This window comes from Semicossyphus pulcher, unplaced genomic scaffold (assembly GCF_022749685.1).
Source record: "Semicossyphus pulcher isolate SPU_LCO1_2020_fin unplaced genomic scaffold, fSemPul1.0.p SCAF_13, whole genome shotgun sequence".
NCBI classification, from domain to species: domain Eukaryota; kingdom Metazoa; phylum Chordata; class Actinopteri; order Labriformes; family Labridae; genus Semicossyphus; species Semicossyphus pulcher.
In genome coordinates, this window is record NW_027211637.1 from 29,121,717 (window position 1) to 29,139,899 (window position 18,183).

Below are 18,183 nucleotides of genomic sequence, written 5' to 3' on the forward strand. Positions count from 1 at the left end.
TCTCCACACATGATTTATCTACTTCACCTTCTTCCACCAGCTATGTTGATGTTAACCGGCTCTATTTCCCGTTTCTTCCACAGGTTTTCATCCCAGTGTACCTGCTCCGGCCTTTTCCCGCCCTCTGAACACAGCTGTCCTCCAGGAACTCTCCTTCTTGTTCTTCTTCCTCCTCCTTGTGAGCAGACATGCCTCCAGCGATTGGCGGGCCTGTGGGGTACACCCCTCCTGAAGGTGGCTGGGGCTGGGCGGTGGTGGTGGGAGCCTTCATCTCCATTGGCTTCTCCTACGCCTTCCCCAAATCCATCACAGTCTTCTTCAAGGAGATAGAGGTCATCTTCAATGCCACTCCCAGTCAGGTGTCCTGGATCTCCTCAATCATGCTGGCTGTCATGTATGCTGGAGGTGAGTGGCGTGTGGGCATTTGAAATTAGCGTTTATTGTTTGATATTGCAGAGTACGCTTGTCTTTTATTTATTCTCCAATGATTCCAAGGGCATGTTTGACTTTTACAGACAGGATACAGACAGGCAGGGAAATCTTTATTTTTCTTTGTTTAGAAGGGTCAAATAAACTTTCTCAACATTAATCAATGGATAATAATCTGAATGTACTTAATGTTGGGCTTTTCCTTTTTAAGTCCTGTATCAGCAGAAAATCCAACCTTGCCTGGTAACAAATCTCTAAATCACAGCCCATAATCTCTGATTTGTTAAGACAGTCTTGGAGGCGTGTTGTGATACCCATTGGATGTTCTCCAAAAAGCTGACTGGCACAGAGCTGGCTTGAGCGGATAAGGGGTTTCCGCTCCACTAATGTGCTACTTAACGGCACATGTCACCTATGACACCTTTAATCAGTGGTTGCTGCACGCCAAGTGAAAAAAATACTACATATACCAACAGCATGGGAAACACATGTAATAAATTTAAATGATGTCATATTTCACATGACTTGTTCACATGATTTCAAACAAAGAGGGACTGTACAACCACTCTTTTGTTTGATTATCAGCTGATTTGTTCAACATCCCACCTGCAACTCCATATTTAGAAATCAGCACAGAAGCACAACCAAATAGAGTGCAGCCAATATAGTTCTACCTAGAACCCTCATGAGACAAGGCTTTTTTTAGAGCCCGTTCTCCGTACATAAAAACTTTGTTATATAAAAGACCTCTAGGATGCTTTTTCTGTAGATTAAACCGTTAGAATTTAAGCAAGTTCTCGGTAGATGACACCTTTGGTATTGTAAGGAGTTCTCAGTAGACTCCCAGGATGCATTAAGATTAAACCCTTAAATTATTTAATGGCAAGAAAGGTGGATTCTAGTGGAAACCCTTGAAACATTAAGCCTCATGGTAGAACCCACCAAGTACTGGCAAGGTGGGTTGTAGATGAAACTTGCAATATTAAGGGGTACTCATTAGAACCTTAAATATGGGTTCTATGTAGATAAAAACCCTTGCAATATTTAAGGGTTCTCTGTAGATGAAACCCTTGTCATATGTAAGGGTTCTCAGTAGGGAATGGAAATGATGAATTCCCTCTAGATGAAACCCAAGTAATATAAGTTAAGAATATAAGTAAGAGTTCTCGGTAGATGAAACTTTTGGTATAATAAAGAGTTCTCGATAGACCCCCCCAGGATGCGTTCTCTGTAGATGAAACATGTTTCTCTAGTTGAAACCCTTGGAACATTTAGGCTTCTTGGTAGAACTCCTGAATATCCTTCAAAGTTGGTTCTAGATGAAACCTTTGGAACATTAAAGGGTACGCAGCAGAACCTTAAATTTGGGTTCTTTGTAGATGAAACCCTTGGAATATTAAAAGGTTCTCTGTAAAAGAGACCCATGTCATATAAAAGGGTTCTCGGAAGAACCTAAAGGATGGGTTCTCTCCAGATGGAACCCGTAGATTATAAGATAGTTCTCTGTAGATGAAACCCTTTGATTATTAAGGGTCTCTCTAGGTTCTAGATTAAACCTTTGAAATATTAAAGGCTACTCGGCAGAACCTTTAAGTTGGGTTCTATGCAGATAAAACTCTTGGAATATTAATAGGTTCTCTGTAAAAGAGACCCATGTCATATAAAAGGGTTCTCGGAAGAACCTAAAGGATGGGTTCTCTCCAGATGGAACCCGTAGATTATAAGATAGTTCTCTGTAGATGAAACCCTTTGATTATTAAGGGTCTCTCTAGGTTCTAGATTAAACCTTTGAAATATTAAAGGCTACTCGGCAGAACCTTTAAGTTGGGTTCTATGCAGATAAAACTCTTGGAATATTAATAGGTTCTCTGTAAACAAAATCCTTCTCATAATCATAAAAGGGCTCTCAGTTATGCCCCAAGGGTGAGCTATCTGAAATGTTAAAGCAGAACATTAGAACCCATGAGCGCGTTCTTGTAAACACAGCTAAAAAGGGTTCTAGCTAGAATCCCCTGTGCTTTTTAATGTGCGCTTTTAGAGTGTTAGCATTCTCAGAAGTTGGAAAGGTTCTGCATAGAAACCCCAGTTAGTTCTAATGCAAGCCATTATACCATAGAAGGGCTCTCTGAGGAACCTAATTGTAAACTTGAAGGTATTCTGGGAGGAACCTTTCACAGATGGTTCCTTTATGTCTGCTTCTTGGTAAAGCCTCTGAAAATGTTCCATGTGGAGCCTTTATTAAACATTCTACAACAAACCAAAAATTAATTCCCCAATGGTTACACGCTAAAGAACCCTATCAGGTTCTAATTAGCACCTTTTATTGCTAAGATTATAGCTAGCTAGCTTTCGTTATGGAAATTGGTGACTGAACAATTGTTACAAAAATGGCGACAAGCTTGGGAATGTAGTTTTTATGCAGTGGATACTTTCCAGAGAAACTGCTGCTGTGTCAGTGACCAAAGCAGGACGGCTGGAGGAGTGTGTTGATATGTACAGAGTTTCTTCTTATCTCTGGCTATCGTTCTCCTCCACTGAAGCAAAACAAATAACAGCCTTTTTTTTCTCAGCTTATACTCTCTCTCTCTCTCCGCCCAATTGCACGATCATTTCTTCATCTCTCCCCTAGAATCACAGCTTGAATAACACTTAGTGCTGAAGGGAAAGCAGGAGACAATATGAGAGTTGAGGTCTCTGGAGTGCTTGCAAACAAAATATGAAAACAAGCACATATTCCTTCAGTTGAAATGCAAGGGAAACCACAGATGAATTAATTCATATCTTCAGGGTCTTTTTATGCTGTAGCTAAAGGAAAAAACACAACACAGCTGTGATGATGGTTTACAGAGCCAACAAAAAAATGTCTCATGGCCCAAATACTTATGTAGCTCGCTGTATTTCAGACAGCACCAGAGCTGGGGATCGACTCGAGGTCCCTACAGAGGATGTCAAACCTAGAGACGGTTGCTGACCTAAATAACTTCCTGTGTCTCCTAAAGATCAATTCAAAGGAGCCAGTTTCTTTGCACTGCTGCGTCCCACCTTTTTACATATAAATGCAAGGTTTAAGAAAGACACAGTGTCTGATCTAGTTTGAGGTTAAGTAAGGTTTCAGATCAGGTTTCTCTTTTTCCATGTCACAAAGAAAGCTCTTTCTGCATTCAAACACACTCTCTGTCTTCCCTCAGTGTATTCAGTTACTACTTCCTACATGCAAAAAAACATGATGTTGTTCTACTCTGTCAGTTCAGATCTTCAAAACTCTTAAAATAGTATCTGTTCATTTACTCCATTTCAGGGCTGCGTGCCAGCCGGCAGCCTTACTCAGCAGGTTTTAGGCATTCAGGAGAGAAAACTGCTGAGGGAGAAGCAGAGGGGAGGAGGAGGAGGAGGAGGAGGAGGAGGAGGAGGAGGAGGAGGAGGAGAGAAATTGCATAACAGGAGACAGATGTTTGAGTAGTTTCTTTTTTTTCCCTATTTCTTATTTTATTTCCCTCCGCCTTATTTCACAATACAGCCAGATCACCAGTTAATGACGCCCTCATGTCTGCCAGTGAGTGAGTGAGGACTTATTGGGTAAACTGGGGCATAAATGACAGTAACCGTATTACTCGCCTGTTACACATGAGGCAACGCACGTACACACACCGACTTCCACAAATCCTCAGACGTGTTTTAATTTTGTTCTGGCTGGATGACGTCTGTTTCAGCTGACTAACACTGTGAATAGGTTAGGATTGTACAGGATGTTCTGCAGGAAGAGATGAAAAGTCAACTCCCTAAGTCTATTAGTTTCAAGTTGTGAAACAAATCACAACCAGATAAATGAGTCGCATCATGTTCAGCTGCAGATGTAATTGACACTTTTATACACTGTTAAACGTTGAAAACTGGAACACTAAATAAACATAAACAGGGAAATAAATACAGCAAAAAGAACATACAAGAAAATGAGACACAACTCTTTCTTTAGTTATGAGTGCTGTGTAGTCATTTTGTCCATTATCATCATAATCACTATACTCGTACTTCATGTCTTTGATGTCCTGGTGTGCAAAAAATAAAGATATTTAATTGTTTTTTTTCCAATTAGTAAAGTGGCTGATAATTCTCAGTTTGACAACTGAAGCTCATACCATAAAAATAATAATAATAACAATATACTAGATTATAGCGCCACCGTCTGGGTAAAATACCGTAACACAATAAAATAACGCTCTCTGCATTTTGAACTGGTATATTGGTTGCACCGGTATATAGGACGCAGCCCACATATTACATGGAAAAAAATGTATTAAAAGTGCGTCTTATACACCGAATATGTCTGTTGATCTTTTTGTTTGTTTTTCCTGTGCAACCAAGAAGGTGTCGTCTGTCTGTATCTAAATCTGTGTGAATAGAGGGGCGTAAGTTGGGTGTAAGTCCCCTGTAAAGAAAGTAGTGCGCTGGATTTATAGGACAAAACGGCAGCATCATTGCTAAAAATTAAACACAAAAATAGCTTAATTTTAAATATCTTTATTTCAGGATAGTTGGGACGATTAACTGCCCAGCCCTTACATAAAATACACAACGTATATGGACGTATATGTTATCTCTTTTTGGTTGACTGCCGGGTCAGCCCTACACATTAGTCTGTATGTGACTGAGTGAGTGAGTGAGTGAGTGAGAGACGGTGCTTTCAGAGCCATAGAGAGAGAGAGAGTTGCGACATCGCAATGGCGGATCATGGAGCTACAAACTTGGAATAAATAAATCAATCATTTGATATTTGCGACTAACAACACAAGTTATCTAATTATTATTGAATATATAATCAACCCTATATATCAGAGTGTGTTTTTGTTACCTTACAATGAAGTCTTTGCACCTATAGAGGAATCAGTCATGTTACACAGGCTACGGTAGCCCCGAGTGGACAAACCAAACACCGGCACCAGAAAGCCTTTTACATTTTTCATGAGTATTGCGGCACTGCAGGTTTCCCTAAACACTTTGAAGGGGAGTGTGAGGGGGGCGGTTGTAAGTTGGTTTCAGTCTGCAACCTAAGTGTCAGATGCTACTAAATATACACTGGCCCTCTAAGAGCATGGAAAAGTAAATAGGAGGATTATTTCACAAACTTGGCTCCAATGCTCCTAATTTGCCTAATCCTTGTGACTTCAGAGGTGTGGCTGAATTACAAACACAAACTTGTTTCTTACCTTTTTAAGCCCTCTAGTTTGAGGATCTTATGTTGGCTAAAAAGCCTTTAGTCACTTCATGTTAACACTGATCCCAGACTCACTGAGTGGGAATACTGATATCTTATGATCTGCAAGATTTCTTGTGTTGGAGGCGAAAGAGCCTGAAGAAAGACAGGTGTGTATGTGTGCGTGCGTGTGTGTGTGTGTGTGTGTGTGTGTGTGTGTGCGAGAGAGTGACTTTTGCATGAGCAAAAACAACTCTGTCTATAAAATTAGTGCTCTAGATTACAGGATATTGATATGATTAAGCATGCAGTGGAGTGGAGAGGAGAGGGAGGGTTTAGATTTAGGCCAATAATGCTGAAAACATTAGACACACCCCTTTGATCTAATAAACATTTAATTGAATTTACAAATTTAGGACAGCGTGACCCAAAAACTGAACATTACAAACGGAAGAGGAAGCTTTGGTCTGGATATCATCCATGGTCCAAATACCCGTTTGCTTCACCAGGAGGCTAAATCATTATCAGACATTAGCTGATCGATTCTGAGATTGGACACATAACTCCTCCTACAACTGCAACTTGAAGTTTTTAATGTATTTCTGTGGATTAGTCTGACATAATATTACATTTTCATTCGTGAGCTTTAGATGAGCTGGTCGGCCGGTTTTATTATTTACTTTGCACAAAACCAGGCTCGCTGTTTCCCCCTGTTTCTAGTCTTTATGCTAAGCTAACTGCCTCCAACTTCATATTTAAAGAAGCAGTTTAATTCTACATTTCTTTTTTCCTTTAAAAACAGGAAGCAGGAGGGACTTGATGTGGGTATTGATTGGCATTTACAGCAGCTTATAGCGCTAAATGTGAGGAGAATTCAACTAAAAATTCAGCACTGACCCTCGCCTTTTTTCTTGTCTTCCATGACTAATCTACAACAGAAGTCCGTCACATAAGTGCAACCTTTCATCAGAGGACAGAGTGAACTGACGCTGAGCTGTAGAGTCTGTGTGTCACCTGCCTGCCAACTGTCAAGTGACGCTGCCGCTGTGACAGATAATGTTAGTGGAATGATTGAGGCAGGCTTTAGATATGTGTGGTGGCTTTTCAGTGGGTACATTGCTGTTATCAGCAGCAATCTTTGCAATCTCTTACTTATTTTTATTGTAGTTCTGTGTTAATTGTTCTGCACGAAAATCACCAAAACAAATTCCTTGTAAATTCCAAAAACTCTGATTCTGATTCTGACCTCATCCCGGTGCTCTTTAACACTGTGGCTACATACGGGCTGATAAGGGGGCGGACGTGCAGCAGAGTGTTTACTTACTTGTTTGTTTACTTGTTTTACTACACACAGCGTGAGGTTGTGTGCTTTTGTTTTCCATCACCATGTTGGTCACGTTGATAAAACTCCACCTGAACTCTTTACTTTTTCAGAATCACTGAACCAAGAGACAAAAGTAGAAGGGAGGTTTCGTTTTGTTAGAGGACCCTACATTTACACACACACTATGTCGTGTATTGTGCAGCCCTAAAAATAAATATATTCGCCCGAGCGTGGGATAAGTGATCAACATTTTTGTTTTCCTTGAAATGACAAATTGTTAAATATCATTAAGAAAACAAATCGCCTTTTTATGTCATTTTAGTGCAAGATTATAGCATGACGGTCTCAATCAGTGCAAGATGTGTGCGATAAAAACGATGAATTATTAATGATAATTATTTGAATAATATTTGATGGAAAGATGTTTGAATGCAACTCTGCCAGAAAGTCATTAGGCGTACTTCCCAAAATATCCAGTTTGAGGGATGTCGGTCTGACTGGTGATAAGTGTGATGCATTCAAATGTTGGGTTAAATCCAATCAGCTGTTTCTCCTGTCCCTCGTCTATTCTATTTTGTTTCTGGTGGGACTGACTCATCACCACCTGCTGCTCTCACTCTTACACTTTAACCAGGCACTAAATCTAAACATTAGCTGTTATATAGAATAAAAACTAGAACATTTTGATCCTGCTCGGTAAGAAGTGAAAGCGTCTTTGCTAAATTTAGACCGAGGAGAAGCTCGTCACAGCTGGGCTCACTCCTGACGTGCGTTTCTCTCTCACTTGTGGATGCTGCGTCAGTGCCGAGCTGAGGAAAGGTCTTCTCTCTCCTCTCGGTGTTGTTCTTTCTGTCACAGAGAGAAAGGGAGCAAATGATGGAGGGAGGAGGGGGACGGGTCGTTTATGTAATATCTCTGAGAACTCGCTGCCCTCTTTGTGATTTGCCAAACAGCAACAAAGACTGTCACTCCTGATTTATTTATGTGTGCGTGAGTGTTGAGTGAATGCAAATTCATTCCTGTCCGTGCACAGGTTCCTTTTTGTTTACCGCACAGATCCAACAAGCTGAAGAAATGATTAAGTCTGTGTGAGCCTGTGTTCTCACCTCTTTTATCCTTTGTTTGACTACAATATGGCAACCCACCACCCTGAACATGGCAACCCACAGAGATGGGCTCTGTGCCAGGCAGGCAGACCCTCGGTGACAGACACAACACACAAACTAGGTGTCCCAGAGAGAGAGAGAGAGGTATTTAGTGAGTGCGTGAGTGAATGCTCGGACGCCCCCGGCCATTGTGGTCAGCTGCCAAGTTTCAAGGGCAAAGCCTCCATAGTGTGTGTGAAGGGCCGACTCGCTGTGAGCACCCTGGTAGAAACACTAACATGATTATTAACTTAATTTTGTGTGTACCTCTGTGTGTCCACTGTCTTAATTTCATTATCTTCAATCACACATTATTAGGGCTGCAACTAGCGAGTGTTATAATTATCCTTGACGGGGGGTTAGAGTGTATAATTAAGCCCCACGTAGCCAGGAGAGGGAGAGACGTGCAGCTTAGGTTTATGTTTTATCTAAGCTGTTAAGTTTAATGTGTTGTGTGCAATTGAGATAACTCTTATTCTATATATCAGATATTCCCAAACTTAAGAAAGCTGGCCAGTTTTAAATCCAAAACTATTCAGGGGCCCACCCAAACATTTAGTCACACAACTCATCAACACTTGGGACAAAGTATCCAAAACATATTTTATATCAGAAACCAACAAAATTCTGTTTAAGATACAAAAAAAGGGCATGTAATGAATTACAAAAGTGAAGGGAAAAAATGTATCCATTGCAAATGAAAATGCAGCCCACCTGCAGTGACTATAAAGGCCCACCAGTGAACACTTTTTAAACCACTGCTCCATTTAATATAGATAGAGCAGTCGTAATATCACGCATTAACTACTGCAACTCCCTACTGGCAGGCCTCCCTGCATGCACATTCAAACCTCTGCAGATGGTCCAGAACGCAGCAGCGCGACAAATTCAAAACTCGCTTCAAACACGGCTCTCATCCAGGTCTACACTCCGTCCCGCCCACTATGCTTTGCCAATGAAATGCACCTGGTACGCTCATCACAGCAGGCTAGACTAGACTCTTCTCCTCCATTCGGTCCGCAGAGTCTCTTGCACCTTTAAGAAGAAGCTAAAGACCCAGCTCTTTAATGAACACCCTTGCACTTAAAGATATTAGCTGTGTCCCAATCCAGGGGCTGCAGCGTTCGAAGGAGGCGGTCCACGGAGGATGCTCCATTCATAGCCTGTGTAGACTGTTAAAGCTGAACTGAAATGAGACGTTGTGGTCTACCCTTGCGTCACCAAACCCCGCTCCTGTCGCCTAGCAACAGGTAGCTAGCGGGCTAACTAGCTAGCATAACTGAAGTCAAGTAAGTTAACCTATTATTTTAAAGATTATTTGTTTCAAGGGCCCTTTCGTTTTCTTAAACATAAATAACGCTAGCTATTTGTTTGAGTTGAAACCAAAAACTTTTACATTTAAAACGTGTATTCCTTCAGCCGTGTAAAAGTCGGCCATTTCGTTACACAATGCATCGAGGGATACGTTGGACCACGGCCCGGGGAACGAAGGACGAATTTGTCGGCCGCATCTGAATGAGCCTTTGAATTGGGACAGCCTTTGACGCGCTTCTGTGGCGCAATAGGCCTTCAAATACGTCCTTCGAAGGATGCAGCCCCTGGATTAGGACACAGCTATTGATGATGACACTGAGGATGTTGTTGATTAGGTCTTACACCCTGTGCTCAGCGTGTCGGCACCTGTGTCCGATCGCACTTGAAGCTGTTTGTTGGCACTCACTGACTTTGTTCCCTCCTGTCTTGATTGTTGCTTGTGTTGTTTTAACTCTCATGTAAGTTGCATTGGACAAAAGCGTCTGCTAAATGAAACTGTAACATTGTAAGATAGACAATTGTATAAAAAGTCCTCTCCTGTGTTTATGACTTAAGAAGCGATCACTCATTCACAATACTTTTTGCTTTTAAAACTTGCTTTCGTAACGTTTGCATGAACATTTTAACTTGGAAAATCCTGCTCATTAGGCCTTTCATTACCATTAATAGTTTGTCAAATGAGCTGGTCTGTGTTGAGTGACTTTTTCTGTACAGCCGTGTGTAGAGGTGGGAAATTAAAAACAAGAAAATAACCTAATGTTTTGTTTAGTTATTTAATTTCACTGTACAGATTAATAGGTAATATTAAATAGTTGCTGATTTGACAAAACGTTGCATCTGCTGACGTTCGTGCAGAGCGGTGTCACACAGAGCTGCTGTATAGAAGCTGCAGGCTTTACTTTGTATTCCCGTCCAGCAGAGCCAGTGTCCCAGTGTCAGCCTCCATCCATGTGAAGGCTCATTCATAGAGAGGCTGGCACGCAAGGAGAGGCACGTGGGACGCCTTGACTCATCTCTTTTCCTCTACTCTGTTCCCTTCTTCTCTTCTCCTCTTTTCTGATTCCTTCTCTTCTCCTCTTTCTGATCCCTTCTTCTCTTCTCCTCTATTCTGTTCCCTTCTTCTTTTCTCCTCTTTTCTCTTCCTTCCTTTCCTTCTCCTCGATTCAGTTCCCTTCTCCTTTTTTTCTGTTCCCTTCTTCTCTTCTCCTCACTCCTGTTCCCTTCTTCTCTTCTCTTCTATTCTGATCCCTTCTTCTCATCTCCTCTTTTCTGATTCCTTCTCTTCTCCTCTTTCTCATCCCTTCTTCTCTTCTCCTCTATTCTGTTCCCTTCTTCTATTCTCCTCTTTTCTTTTCCTTCCTTTCCTTCTCCTCGATTCAGTTCCCTTCTCCTTTTTTTCTGTTCCCTTCTTCTCTTCTCCTCACTCCTGTTCCCTTCATCTCTTCTCTTCTATTCTGATCCCTTCTTTGCTTCTCCTCTCCTCTCTTCTGTTCTTTCTCTTTCTTACTCCTTTATTCTTTTCCCGTTTTCTCTTCTCATTTTTTCTATACCCTTCATCTCTTCTGCTCTCTTCTCTTCTCATCTCTTCCTCTTCCCTTCTCCTCTATCCCATTCCCTTCTTCTCCTTTCCTTTCTTTTCCTTTTTCATTTCTCCTCTATCCCCCTTTTCTCTCCCTTCTCTTCTTTCTTTTCCTCTCTTCTCTTCTTCTATGCTTTTCTCTTTTGTCTCCTGTTGTCTTTTTCTCTTTGCTCCTCTAGTCTTCTCTCCTTTCCTCTCCTCCCCTTCTCTACTTCTTTCCTCCTCCCTCTTTTCTCCTTTCCTCTCCTCTTCTTACCCTCTCCCTTTTTTTCTTTTGTCTTCTCCTCACCTTTCTTATTTCTCTTCGTCTTCACTCCTCTTTTTTACTCTCTTCTCGTCCTCTTTCATCTCTTCATTCCTCACCCCCTCCTTACATTTCACCCCCTAGTTTACATTACACTCCCTCTGACGTCAGCCATGTCATACCTTGCACCGCTTGACTCCTCTCCTCCTTCTCACCCTTTCATTCTGACCCCCCCTCCCCTGTTCTGTCCTCCTTTCCCTCCCTTCTTTCCTCCCTTCTTCCTTCATGTAACATCCATGCAACAGCGTGCTCTTACGCAATCAGTCATGGTTCGCCTTGTATTTTTGCCATCACAGCACCCCCTGTTGGTGAACAGTGGTAGTGGCAATCTGATGTAACTACAGTGTACGTTGCACAAGCAGAGTTTGTTGGACTTTTATGCATTTTCCTGCTTTTTTAACCTGAATGTGTGATGCTCTTGTACACAGTGTTGCATTAAATGTTTATTTTCATTCTTTTTTTCAATTTATGATCGATTGATTGGTCAATAAAATGTCAGTAAACACTAAAAAGAGCCCCTTGATCTTCAAATATTTTGTTTTTTCGCTACAAAAAATCTGAATTTTCTAATTCTAATGATCTCACAAATTCTCGGAGCTCAAAGCAGACACATGCCCTGCTTTGTCCATCAACAAAAACCCCACAGACTTTTACATTTGAATTATTAAATTGATTATATCTCATCCGTCTCCTCTCTCTCTCTCCAGGTCCGATCAGCAGCATCCTGGTGAACAAATTTGGCAGCCGACCGATCATCATACTCGGTGGCTGTCTGGCAGGATCAGGACTGGTTGCTGCCTCTTTCTGCAACACTGTGGAGCAGCTCTACTTCTTCATAGGAGTAGTGGGAGGTCAGTATTTTACTCATTGCCATCCTAAATGTACCACACGTACAGATAAGGTAAAATACAAACCAGAGTAGAGTTTATTTGACCTTGTAATTGTTTTTGTTTGTCATCATTTCACCATCTTCTCCTTTTCTGTTTCCTTCTCTCCCTCCAGGTTTGGGTCTGGCGTTCAACCTGAATCCGGCCCTCACTATGATCGGTAAATACTTCTACAAGCGCCGACCCATCGCCAACGGCATCGCCATGGCTGGCAGCCCCGTTTTCCTCTCCACGCTGGCTCCTCTTAACTCCTGGCTGTACGATGAGTTCGGATGGAGGGGCAGCTTCCTCATCCTTGGAGGACTCCTGCTCAACTGCTGCGTGGCCGGCTCACTCATGCGCCCCATCGGACCCAAACCCCAGCCGGCCAAGCCCGACACGGAGGCAGGCGAGGGCAGGAAGGTGGATGCGGTCCAGCCGCAGCCTAAGAAGACAGTCCTGCAGACCATTAACTCTTTCATCGACCTGACGCTGTTCAAACACCGCGGCTTCCTGCTGTACCTGAGCGGAAACGTCATCATGTTCTTCGGCCTCTTCGCTCCGCTTGTCTTCCTTTCAAATTACGCCAAGAGCATAGGCATCAGCAAAGACAAGGCGGCTTTCCTGCTGTCAGTGCTGGCCTTCGTTGATATGTTCGCCCGGCCCTCCATGGGGATGCTGGCTAACACAAAGTGGGTCCGGCCCAGGGTGCAGTACTTCTTCGCCGCTGCCGTCCTTTATAACGGAGTGTGTCACGTTCTGGCGCCGCTGTCAAAGGACTACATGGGATTTGTGATCTATGCTATCTTCTTTGGTTTCGCATTCGGCTGGCTGAGCGCGGTGCTGTTTGAGACGCTGATGGACCTGGTGGGAGCTCAGAGGTTCTCCTCAGCTGTGGGTCTGGTCACTATAGTGGAGTGTGGGCCGGTGCTGCTGGGACCACCGCTTACAGGTAAGACATCCAGCGTGCATCACATAGAGAGGGAGGGCTGTGTTTATATACTCAGATTCTTAACACTGCTGAACTTTGAGATAGTGACCTCAGAGAAAAATGTATCACGATAACATGTTTTATTTTATCTGATATCAATAATTATTGATTGTTTTAATGACTTTTAAAACAGACCTCCCATAGTTAGCCATGGGAGATCATTGCAAGTAAAAACTACAATAGCTTAATCCGTCATTCTTTGTGCAACCGAAAGCAAAGGCTTCTGTTCTTTGCCTGCACACGTTTTATGTTGATTCATTGATGACGTTGTGTAATTATGTGCAGGGCGAAATGTGCTGACAATGTTTTGGCTGCAGGATGTCGTCGTTTGCATAATCCTGTTTAAAAATGATCTAGAATAAAACACATAATAGCTCAGTATTGAGCCTATTTTAGCTCTACTATAATATAGCACGAGTGAGCAATCATTTAGCATGGCGTTCATTGCTTTGAGAACAAACTGGGATTTCTCAGCTGATGGCAAACTATGATGTGGAAAGCTTAATGTTTAACGCTGCACTACGCTGATGTTGCATGCACTGTTGAATGCGGAGCCAGGGAGATCTCAATCACAACATGATACTCCACGCTCACACAGTCTTAAGAAAAGGGCTACACAGCAAAGATTTTGGACGTTATGAAGGTTCATTTTAACAAACATCCACTTTTACTAAAAGGTCTATGACTGTGACACAGTTGAAAGTCAATTTTATGAGCCAGGCGGTCTTTTGAGCGTCTTAAATCTGAGTCGTCTTTTTCTCTTGTGTGCCCTTCAGGAAGTTTCTATAACTACTACAACCACTACGACTACACCTACATCTCCTCTGGCATCATCCTCATAGTCTCAAGTATTGTCCTCTTTATTGGAATGGGCACCAACTACCGCTTGCTGGATCGAGAAAGGAAAGAGGAGGAGAGGAGAGAGAGGGAGGAGCCCAAGGAGGAGCGCACCGCCATGTTAGCACCTCCCTCACCTTCAAAATCAAATGAGGAGGGGGAGGAGAACAACGTACCGGCTGCTGTTACGCTGGCTGAAATCTCCAAGATGGACGAGGACACGGTGTAGAAAGTTTATAAACAAAAAGGACTCGAGAAGGACGCACACACCTAACAGAAACACACGAGAGCTGCAGTTACAACCACACGCTGTCTTTGTAGGGAGATTACAACCTCGCACACAACCCTGAAGCCATAGAAATTACTTCGACTAATGAAAACTGAGACCTGCTGCTGTGACGTCAAGCTTAGCCGTCAGTCAAGCTTGTCAAGCAGCTTTTTTTCACCGCGTTGAGACCTCTGGTTTTTTTGGTATTTGACGTGCCTTTTGGTGAGTTCTCCAGGAGCACACACGCCGCTTATATGATCACCAGATAGACGCACAACAGACGGAATGACTGTAAGATAAAGAAAATATATAAGCCAGTAAACTAATGAGGACTTTACTCTCAGGGTCTTGAGTTGCCGTTAAGATTCAGAGCCTAACACAGAAACAAACCATCTCGACCTCATTGACAGTCAAACAGTGCATTTTTTTGTTACGGTACTTAGAGATACTGTACATTTTCCCTCGCAACACTTGCATTGCTTCAATCCTCGAGGACTGGACATGAAATAATTGAAAGGAGAAACTAATGTTACCATTGGCACAGTAAATCAGTCTGCTCACATGCTGGTTTTAGAGGTAGAACCAATAGAGGACAGAAGTAGGGCTGCCCCAACTAAACACTTACCTACTTACCCACTCACAAATTGTTTTTTGTTTGCATGTTGGTTTTTTTGCATTGATTGTTTCAGAAAGGTGAAGAAAGGTAGGAAATCTGGGGAAGGGAAGGAGGGTGTCAGATACAGTAAGCGGTCAGGGTTGGAATCAAACCCTGGTGGCTGCAGTGCAGGGAGTGCATGCTCATGTTTATCACTGTGCAACAACAACAGAGAACTATACAACTGCAACTATGAGCTCTTAAATTATATACACTTTCCGAGCGTACGCACAAAGTGAGCCGCCTGTTAACAACAAGCAGCAACAGTGGTATTTATTTTGAATGTGTCGGAACAAAAAGTAAGGAGACTTATTTTTAAGCTGATTCAGTTACCGGAATTAACTAGTAAAAAAGTTTGTTATGCATTGCGGTGACGTTGCATGCTTTATTCACTTAATGCAGCAAACACAATATATACAACCTGAGGTTATCTGGACACCTTTTGGTTATACTATATCACATGCATACATTACCCAGAATTCCACCTTCCAAAAGGGGAAGGCACAATGGAAACACTACAGAATGATTGAACATGCACACATTTTTTTTGACTTTGTGCAGCTCCTGGATGGAGTTTTAGGCTTTCGTCTCCTGAGACTAACCAACCAATGAAAAACTGGTTGCTAAGGACGATGGTGGACGAACTTAAGTGATGTCATCTGTAAGGGGGCAGCCCAAGAGAGAGGAAAAGGAAGGACAATTTGGGGAGAAAATTAAGACTTTGGGAGAAATAAACTTCAGTACACAAGGAGACTTTAGGTGGACAGAATATTTTTAACACTTAGTCAATGACAGCACTAAAAATGAGCAGTGAGGACAAAAAACAAAGATATAGGAATGTAAGTATGAAGGAAATTTTTGATAGTCTGTAGTCGCTAAACGAGGTCACAATGCCAGCAGTGTAGAAGGTGCTTTAAATGCTATGCTTGTACATAAATTTGTGTGCACTTTGTGTGTGTATCACCCCCCAAACAGAGCAGCTCTTTATGCATCTTCAACACATTTGAACAAAAAACGCTCACATGGTTACTCTCCTCCACCCCACAGATTTACCTGCTGTGTAACCAGCAGGATGAGACCGCTCACAGTATAATATGACACCACACACTGTTTATTTGGGGGGTGAAGAGGCTGTGATTGAACCAGATCGATTGGATAACTAAGTGTGTTTGTGCATGTGTGCTTTGACCTGCCTGGTTGTGGTGCCAATATAGGAACAATTTCACTCACTCACACACACACACACGATCCTAACCTTTTCAGGATTCTTGGATTAGAGACGTTGCAGTACCCTAGTGTTGTTTTTTAATTGTGAATAACACATTGTAGTTTACAGTTATATCAAGAAACCTTTGTAATTTAAAAGAAATCTATATTTTAGCTCAGTGTTATGACAATCTGACAAGTACTCTTTTTAATGACGTTTGATTCATGTGGATGTGAGGAAAAGTGTGTGAGAGTGAGAGAACGTGTGTGTGTGTGAGTTTAAACTGTAGCCAGATGTCATCAGTTCTTTTGTCTGAGTTTCAGCTTCTGCAGTATCAACATGTTTTTCTGTGCAGTTTGTCTGTAAGCTGAACAGAATGTTTCATATCAGATCCACAAGGTGTTTGTTTCAAATCGACCTCACTCACGTTACGATTAATTGTGCATCTTTTTGCATTCGCATAAATGACTGGTGTCACTGCCAACACGTCAGTTTGAGGACAGTTTTTGTGTCCAGACTGGAGGAAACGGGAGACATGTCCGCCCTAAGATTTCCTTATTTTCTCTATGAGGGAAATAAATGGAGGTTTTTAACAATTAACCATTTGGTAAAGATTTTTTAATCAATTAATTAAATTAATATTCTCGATAGAAAAAAAATGGTAATTCTTGCAACAATGAAAGTAATTATTTTGAAGGATGATTTGTTTTTACAACAGACTCAAGAAGATTACGATTTTGATAAATTCTTTAAGTGGTATTAATGTCTAACTTGGGCTTTATAAAGGCACCATATAGGATGGTTATATTTTTCTTTTGTCTCAAAGCCTTGTTTAGTGCAGGTAAATGGGCTTTGGGCTGAGAGTGAGAGTGAGAGTTTGGGAAGCCAAAAGATATAAAGAGAGACTAACACATTGTTTGTTTTGGTCTTTGTCTTGAGACTTGTTGACAATAACAAAAATATAAAGTCTTTCCAGTTTTATCCTTTACAACATGAAGACAATAAAATTGTTCTAATGATACATACAACTGTACTGTTGCCCTAATGGAGCACCGTTTATTTAAATTCCCAGCCAGATTTCCCTCCTAACAGGGCCAAATGTGTCTGTGCAGACGCCCTCTCTACATCACTTTTTCTATTTAAGTAGGAATGTCAGCGAAGTGCTCAGAAGTGTACGTTCACACTGTAAGCTACATGTTATGTGTTTTTAGTATTAATACTATGACCAAATGTAAGTATTAGTTTTCAAATCAAATAGTGTAAGTTGTCTGAAAGTAAATGTATTTGTTTTAGACTGAAGTTTTTTTTTTGGTTTAGTTTTAAGCTATTGTTGGTACCATTGGGAGTTTAGTTTCTCTCTCCTACTTCAGTCTACAGACATCAACTTGAAGAAAATTTCTGTACAGTTTAACAGGTCTATATTTGAGAGGATGGAAAAGAACCGTTAGTTGCCAACAGGCCGCATGTGTCCACATTTTCCTGCTCTAAATTATGTTTTATCTTCAGTTACAGTTTTTCATTTACAGAATGACACCCATGATCTTAAGGGTACATATAATACACTGTTATTCAACAGGTCAGGGGATATATTTTGATTAAAAATGTACTAAAACCTTCAGTTATTTTGCCTTTGAGAGAAGTATTTGACAAGGAAAGGTTGCACTTTGAATGACTGCCAATAAAACTATCTCATTAAACACTGAATGTTAGTGTTTTCCAGTGCAAGGTTGTTGGTATATGGAACTGTATAACCACAGCACCTTTCTTTGTTTAAAAACAACGAACAAATCATTGTATTACATTTCTTGGAAAAAAAAACTTTTATTTTTATTCTAGTTGCAGTAGATGTTTTTATGTTTGTATGCGTGAAATGTTTTTTATGACTGGTGAGAGAATGAATAAACGTTTTTTAAAACAAACATGATTGCATTTGTTGTGTTCTTTTGAAAAATTAGAGGACATTTATCTTTTAATCAGCAGAAAAAACATCCAAACACATTCATCTACAATAATTAAGATTTATTACAGCAGTTTGTTTCTTAACTACCTGTTATATTAACAGAATTAGTTGAA

At 41.3% G+C, this 18,183-nt stretch overlaps 1 protein-coding gene across 1 annotated transcript; it reads left to right on the forward strand.

Moving 5' to 3' along the window:
* The first annotated feature begins 188 nt into the window (after positions 1-188).
* On the forward strand, positions 189-18,004 carry LOC138590031 (monocarboxylate transporter 1-like). Its single transcript, XM_069660558.1, has 4 exons — positions 189-405; positions 11,994-12,137; positions 12,289-13,104; positions 13,920-18,004. The coding sequence occupies exons 1-4, from the start codon at positions 189-191 to the stop codon at positions 14,207-14,209; spliced, it is 1,467 nt and encodes a 488-aa protein (XP_069516659.1). The 3' UTR covers positions 14,210-18,004.
* The last annotated feature ends 179 nt before the right edge of the window (positions 18,005-18,183 follow it).